The 8,326-nt window shown below is 47.0% G+C and overlaps 1 protein-coding gene across 1 annotated transcript; it reads right to left on the reverse strand.

The window, feature by feature from the left end:
- Positions 1-4,593: 4,593 nt before the first annotated feature.
- LOC125520892 (pre-mRNA cleavage factor Im 25 kDa subunit 1) lies at positions 4,594-6,186 on the reverse strand. The gene is made up of 6 exons (XM_048685933.2): positions 5,887-6,186; positions 5,668-5,807; positions 5,508-5,581; positions 5,284-5,370; positions 5,073-5,183; positions 4,594-4,986 (listed from the first exon to the last, which is right to left on the reverse strand). Exons 1-6 carry the CDS (start codon positions 6,039-6,041, stop codon positions 4,915-4,917), a joined length of 639 nt encoding a protein of 212 aa, XP_048541890.1. The 5' UTR covers positions 6,042-6,186; the 3' UTR covers positions 4,594-4,914.
- Between the last annotated feature and the right edge of the window lie 2,140 nt (positions 6,187-8,326).

Below are 8,326 nucleotides of genomic sequence, written 5' to 3' on the forward strand. Positions count from 1 at the left end.
AGTTGGTAATATAAGCATTCTCATTGCAATTTACCATGCAAAACATATAGATATTCTTTAGTTTAGTTTCAATGTCATCTATGAGAATGAATACTTCAAACCAACTATTTTTATATGTCAATTCTTCACTCCCCAAGAATAAACAAAGTTCATTATAAAGTTCTAGGGTGATCAAGTTATTGCAATATTTGGACACGATTCGATCATGAAAAAGCATGCACTGGAAATTAAGATGACCAACCTTATTGCAAAGTTCACAAGTAACAGGACAAAGAGAACATAATTTTGTAGCAAATTCATCTATCACTTTGAGCAAAGAATTGGTTTCATCATGTTTATGCTTCTTGCAAAATCTATCTTGCCTATAAGGCATGTCTTCACAAACTTTATGCACTTCACAAAAATTGACATGCTTATAAGAAAAAAAATTGTCATGACTTGTGCAATCATCATTAGCATTTTGGATATTCAAAGAATTCATACTAACAACATTGCAATCATGCTCATCATTCAAATATTTTGTGCCAAACATTTTATTGACTTCTTCTATCAATTGAGCACAATTTTCCGATCCATCATTTTCAAGAAAGATATTATAAAGATGATCAATAATATGATGCAATTTCAATTCCATTTTTTTGTAGTTTTCTTTTATAAACCAAACTAGTGATAAACAAGAAACTAAAAGATTTGATTGCAAGATCTAAAGATATACCTTCAAGCACTCACCTCCCCGGCAACGGCACCAGAAAAGAGCTTGATGTCTACTACGCAACTTTATTCTTGTAGATATGTGTTGGGCCTCCAAGTGCAGAGTTTTGTAGGACGGTAGCAAATTTCCCTCAAGTGGATGACCTAAGGTTTATCATTCCGTGGGAGGTGTAGGATGAAGATGGTCTCTCTCAAACAACCATGCAACCAAATAATAAAAGTCTCTTGTGTCCCCAACACACCAAATACAATGGTAATTTGTATAGGTGCACTAGTTCGGCGAAGAGATGGTGATAAAAGTGTAATATTGATGGTAGAAAAATATTTTTATAATCTGAGTAAATAAAAATAGCAAGGTAGCAAATAGTAAACGGGCACAAAAACGGTATTGCAATGCTTGAAAATAAGGCCTAGGGTCCGTACTTTCTCTAGTGCAATCTCTCAATAGTGCTAATATAATTGGATCATATAACCACCCCTCAAAGTGTGATGAAGAATCACTCCAAAGTTACTATCTAGCGGAGAACATAAGAAGAAATTGTTTGTAGGGTATGAAACCACCTCGAAGCTATTCTTTCCGATCGATCTATCCAAGAGTTCGTACTAAAATAACACCAAATAATTTCAGATTCATAATACTCAATCCAACACAAAAAACTTCAATGAGTGCCCCAAGATTTCTATCGGAGAAACAAAGACAAGAACGTGCATCAACCGCTATGCGTAGATTACCTCAACGCCACCTCAGGAATCCACGAGTTGAGTGCCAAAACATATATCAAGTGAATCAAAATAATACCCCATTGTCACCACGAGTATTCATTTGCATGACATATATCAAGTGCTCTCAAATCCATAAAAATATTCAATCCGATAAAATGAAATCTCGAAAGGAAAACTCAATTCATCAGAAGATAGAGAGGGGAAAACACCATATGATCCGGCTATATTAACAAAGCCCGTGATACATCAAGATCGTGACATCTCAAGAACACGAGAGAGAGAGAGAGAGATTAAACACATAGCTACTGCTACAAACCCTAAGCCCCGAGGGTGGACTACTCCCTCCTCATCGTGGTGGCCGCCAGGATGATGAAGATGGCCACACCGGAGATGATTCCCCCTCTGGCAGGGTGCCGGAACGGGCTCTATATTGGTTTTGGGTGGCTACAGAGGCATGCGGCAGCAGAAATTCTAATCTAGGTTAACCCCGAGGGTTTCGGAATATTTGCGAATTTATAGGGTAAAGAGGGGGTGCGGGAGGGCACCGAGGTGGGCACAACCCACCTGGGCGCGCATGGGGCCCCAGGCGGGCCCTGGTGGGTTGTGCCCCCCTTGGGGCACCCCCCCAGGTGCTGTTCTGGCCCATTGGTGGTCTTCTGGTCCATAAAAAATTCACAAAAAGTTTCATAGTGTTTGGACTCCGTTTTATATTGATTTCCTGCGATGTAAAAAACATGCAAAAACAACAACTGGCACTTGGCACTATGTCAATAGGTTATTACCAAAAAATGATATAAAATGATTATAAAACATCCAAGAATGATAATGGAACAACATGGAACAATCAAAAATTATAGATACGTTGGAGACGTATCAGTCACCATGTGTGATTATTGACTTTGGCTTCACCTGACAGTTTGCCCTCATAAATGTCTGCATCAGCCACACTTATGTCCCTTCGGTCTCGTTAGAAACAATGGCACAACCAAACACTATGGTGCAGCGGTGGTTATTAACTCCAACAAAGGGGATGAACGTCATACCATATATTTCATCGTATATGTGTTGTCAAACTCGACCACATCTCCGTAGTCCTGCTAGTCCCTCTTTGACCGTGCATCGCACCAGAACATACTCTTCAGTTGCCCTTCCTTATCAAGCACATACCCCAAAAAAACTCAAGGCCCTTCTCCTTTCTGCTCCTCATAATGCCAACTGTTGTCTCAGCATCACCCTTTGCAATGAGCTTCATTTTCTCTCTGTAACACAGATTGTAAATGTCTCGCCTGATAAGCCCGCACTTATCGTACGAACTGTATCTACACATGAAGTTGTCCATTATTATATACTTCTTATCCCATCCGCTTCCATCGCCAATATCTCTGCCTCATGCCATCTTCAATCTATATGTGTGACCACAAAAAACAAACCTCGTCGGGGCGAGCCATCGCGTGGTTGTGATCATCCACGAATGACGCGACGAACCAAACACCGCGTTCTCTGTCCAGCTTCACCACCATCTGTGCACCGCAATCTTAACGAATCTCGGGTCTAAGCATGCGCTTGCGGCCCTTCATGATTATGAATTTGTTCTCCCTTCTCCCTGCCCTGGAGCAAATAAACCGCCGGTACCGTATAATTCCTGAACCACCTTTCTCTCGTTTCACGTTATGTTTCCTGATGCTAAACCAATGCTCTTTGTCGTGCTTGTTGTAGAATATGTATGCATCCCCTTGCAATCGAAATGTCATAGCCATGACCTTCCAATGTGTCTCCAGCATCTGCTCCTGCCTTTGAGCCTCCTCAATGTCCATCTCCGGCTCATCGTGATCACCGCTAGGACCATCTGACTCCTCCTACAAAATTACATATAAAACTATGTCAATTATTATCATTTATTTCATACTATTACACGATGTACAATATGTATGAACGAACCTGGCTCAAGTTATCTGCGAATGATTTCTGGAAACTATTCTGCACATTGTCAACATGCACATCTTCCTACAAATTAATAACATAGACAAATAGTTAGTCTTGCCATACTTTGCAAATTCAAAAATGAAATCAAAATATACGCCACTTACGTTTTCACTACTCACGCCATGTTCATTATTATCAAAATCATCCGAAGGTAAAATATCATATGACGAGCATGAATTGTTGTCGCTGTTGTCATCATCTTCGTTAATACTATCGTTATCGGTCTGAGTCACCTTATCAGTATTATTCTCATCCCCCGTGAATGCGGGTTGTTCGTCTATGGCAACACACCCAACTCACAAAACTGCACAACATTGATAATTTATCTTGTGTTAAAATTCATACAGTGGATCATGCCCAAGAATAAATTGCAACACTAATACGATTTCAAATATTTTTTACAATAACTACATGAACTAAATTACTTCCATCCATCATGCTAGGTTTAGATGCCAAACCTTGGGCCACGGTGTAGACATCGCCGGTCTAGGTCGACGGGCCTTCAGGCAGGGGGGCTCTGACTTGATTGTAGCCGGCGGCGACGTGGAAGACGACAAAGCCACGGGATTTTTGGCCGGATCCGTGATGGGGGACGACAGCAGTCAGTCGCAGCGGATGCGGCGTCGGACGTCGGGCCGTTCACATCCGCCACGTCGGACGAGGACGGTGAGATGCGGCATTGGAGGAAGGGAAGGAGTGTGATCGCCGGACGGCGTCGGACGGGGTTGGGAGCAGCGTCGGAGGAACGGGAGGAGCGTGCTCGTCGGGCGGGCGCGAAGATCGCGCAACTTCCACGGTAGCCTCTAGTGTACAATACAAGGTGGGCATACATTTCCTCCGTATGACCATCTGCTCTACGTTTTGAGAGGCGGGGGGGGGGGGGGGGGGGGTGGGTGGGTGTCTCTTTTCGTGATGCCATGCCACAAAATCCTCCACTGCCCGGGAGGTGATTCTTATATTGCAAATCTCCTCTGCGTCAAATGGGATTTGGTTAATCAAGGTTGTATCCCACTCTTTTGCGCCCGGGAGCATGAGTTGACTGACCCATCTGAGTCTTGATCTTCGAATGAAAGCGGCAGTCCGAAGGCCCTCCTTCCCGGGTATCCATGAGCGAGTTGATGTTGTTCACAAACTGGTTCGCAGGACAAGCAAACTGATAGGACGATTTTTCATGCCTTAGCGAACTAGCTCCAACTTTTTTATTTAATTACGGTACTTATTAAGAAAGTATAAAACCAGGCAACCACAGGCGAACCATTACAAGATAGTACGAAAATAACACCTAGACTAAATCAACCTTTTCCGCAATAACGCCTTAAGAAGGTATGAATGTCCTTGTGCCACCATCGCCACGTCCGAACGGAGACGGGCTGAACTTGCTGCAGCTGGCGAGTACAAACATAGTCTTATCTGACAGTCCGTGTACTGTACATTGTTCTATGGCTAACAAAAAATGCAGCCCCTTGTTACAAAAATAACCCGACACAAAGCACCTTCTCAGTCCCTTACAACGTTGAAGGAGAACTTGGAGAGCAGATTTGGAATTCCAGAAATGATTGGGCCATACACCTGTATAAATTACAACTTTTGATCACCTATAAAGACGACAAGAACATCTCCGTTTGGTTTGACGACTGACGAAGCATCCAACAAACCTGATAATTGTCGTGGATCTGGGACAGAGGCACGGCTAGGAGCTTCAGGTTCCTCGGCACGATGAACTGGCGAGCCATGGGCAGCCTAACCAAGAACAGCTTTACGCATTCCTTTACAGATACAAGATTCACTTGCCACGGTTAGATTTACAGTCATGGACGAGAACCAGAGGATTGATCATAGACAAGATACTCTGTCGGAACTGCTTGCCTTGGGTGCACGAGTGCTTGGAGGCGGATATGGAAACGGCCTGGCCTCGAATTCGGATCTCCACCACATGCCAATGCACTCCCCGATCTATAAGGAGCAAATGATGATGATAGTTATTTCTACGCACCATGCTCAGCCTCTACCGTCTAGTCCGTGCAAAGACTGCAAAGTCGTTGAAAACAAAAAGAACACTGCCCATTCGTCAAATAATTCGTAGCGGTTACCTGCCAGTGGTGGTCGCCGTTTGGATCCGCAGACGCTAGCTTGCTGGAAAGCTTGCGTTTCAGGCCTTGGACATCTGAAGCACGGTTAAATAACTTGTCGGGCCATCTTGATTCGGTGGGCAAGAATTGAGGCATGTTTGAGTGATCTCGATGTACGTACCTTGCTCGGCAGGCCTGAGGCGGCCGCCCGGGAGCAGGAAGGAGGAGTTCCTGACCTGCAGGAGCAGCACGTGCGGGTGACCCGACAGCTCGACCAGCAGGACGCCATGGACGCAGGTCCGGAGGCCGTGAGCCGCGAAGCTGCAGTAAAACAGAACGGAGCAAGGTAAGGCGAGACGCCACGGTGACGGTGCGTCGTGGCTAGTTACTACGTACTCACTTGGACTTGAGGCGGAGGGCGCGGTCGGCGGCAGTCTCGCCGGCGCCTGTCCGGGCGTCCCTGGCGCCGAAGTAGTAGCGGCACAGCGGGTAAATCTCCAGCTCCGGCTGCTCCGGCGATCTCTCTGCTTCCACCGGCGCCATCTCCAGCCCCATGTCCACTCGCTCTCGCTCGCCAACGCAATGAAGCAAGCGCGGCCGCCTACACGCCGGTGCAGTGCCTGTATTTTGGGTTTGGTGCTCTCTTCTGGGTTCTGGCCGGTCGGGGGAAGAAGGAAGGCGAGGGGAAGTAGAGCAAGGTCGGGAGACTCGGGAACGTGGCGAGGGAGAATGGGTCCTGGCCACGTGGCGCGGCCACACTTTGTCGGCACGTCTCCGTCTCGGTTGCACCGTGACGGCTCAACCGAGCTTCTACGTGTGTAGGCGTGGCACTTCCTTATCGGTCGAGGTGGTCGGTCCAATTGGGAGATCCATGGTGTTTTTTTCTCTCCTGCGAATTGGTGTTTTTCTTTTGCCTGGCTAGGCAACAAAGCAAAGGTCCAATGCGTTCCACTCAAGAGAAAAAAAAAACAAGGTCAAATACGTTTGGTCGAATCCCTGTTCGAGGAAGGGAAACGTTTGCGTCCTCGCAAAAAAAGGAAAATATTTGTGTTCGGTGCGCCGGCCAAACTTCTCGCACGCCATGCTGGCCCAACGCGCAAGACGAGCATACGCAATGGCCTTGAGGGTTCGGCTCCTTCCCTACGCGGCTTCATCCCATACATCAAGCGTATTTTCTTTGTTGTGATTGGGCCACCACAAGCTCCGTCGCCCGCGGCCAGGCCCTCCCTCGCCGGCGGCCGGGACTCTCATGGCGGTGACCACGCGCTGCACCATGGCGGCCGGGATGTGCCTGACAATGATGACCGAAGATGGCCACGGGGGTCTGCAAACTTACTGGAAGAATGCTGAGACCAGCAAGGAGATGACATGGCTGCTTGGCGCCATGACTAGATTCATACGTGTATACAAGTGTTGCAATCGTCACCTAGAACAGCTTCAATAGCTATTGAAAAAAAGTTTCAACCATAGATACAGAAAAGCTTCAATGACACTGCACAACAAGGGGAAGCTCCAACCGTAGTTGGATTTTGCTACTACGGGCGATTTTTTTTGCCACATCCATCAAGGCGGAGCTGCGACCTTGTGACGACGGCAACGACGATTTTCTGCAATCATAGTAGGTTTTTGCTACATCCATCAAGGCGGAGCTGCAAACCTCGTGACGGCGATTTTTGCTGCAACCGTAGTTGAATTATGCTACTACCGATGAAATTTTTTGCTACATCCATTCAAACGGTGTTGATTGACCGGCGGCCGTCGTCGACACAATTCCCTGGAACGAGCATCGACAGCGAGGGGCGGCGGCAGAGCTACAACCGGGAGCAACAACCATCGTCGTCAAGAGTTGCAACCGCAGGTGGAGCTATTGCATAGGTTAAGGCGACGACGAGGACGACCGGAAGGGTGAGGACCGGCAACAAGGACGCCCGACGAGGAAGGCTGGTGTAACACCCCCAGTATCATGCTACAGTAATCCCCCCTAATAATGCCTTGTCATCATGCTTTCATAAGACAAAATGCCACTTGTCCAAAAATCAAGTCCAATTCAATTTAAATTGCACGCCAATTATTTGCATCTTCAAATGATCCAGAAAAATAGTTCACACTATGGCAAATATTCTCTAAGTATTTTTCATGATGAAACCTACCTATGTTGGATTCCAAAAATGCTCCTGGAAATTATTTGAGTGGTCCAACAACAATTAAATTGGCCTTTTCAATTTCTAAAAGTTCTTAAACTTTTCCAAATGCTCAAAACAATTTTGTGCAACTTCACAATATTGCAAAGTATTTATTGTGGCATGTGGCACATTTTACAAAAGTCATATGGTGCTCGGAATAATTGCAAAATAGTAAGCTATCCTTTTAATAAAAAAATAAAAAAAATTAAAAAAAGAAAAGAAGAGGAACCCCTCCTCTTTGCCTGGGCCTTAGCCGCTTGGCTGGCCCAGTCGGCCAGCCCACCTACCTCAACCGACCGGCCCAACCCCCCCGGGTCGTCTCCCTCCTTCCCTGTTTGACCAACCGAGGGAAGGGGCTCCAGCTCGTTGCCATCCGACCACCTCGCCGTCCCGTGCCGCTACAGGCCCTGGAGGGGATAAGGACGCCGACGTCGCACCCCCTCGACCCCCTCTCCCACATCCTCCTGCCTCCCCACTTGCCCGCTCTCTCCCTCCTCTGGCTCGCTCCATCTTCCCCACAACGGCCGAGCGCCATCGTTGCCGTCTCCGCGTTGATTCCGCGGCCACCGCCTCCCGTTCGCCTCGCCGACGTGCTCAAACGCCTCCCCGACGTCGACTCCGTCGACTATGCCGAATGGAACGAGCCGGGAAGCCGCT

The sequence above is a fragment of the Triticum urartu genome, chromosome 7A (assembly GCF_056163025.1).
Source record: "Triticum urartu cultivar PI428250 chromosome 7A, HENAU_Tu73, whole genome shotgun sequence".
Classification (NCBI taxonomy): Eukaryota; Viridiplantae; Streptophyta; class Magnoliopsida; order Poales; family Poaceae; genus Triticum; species Triticum urartu.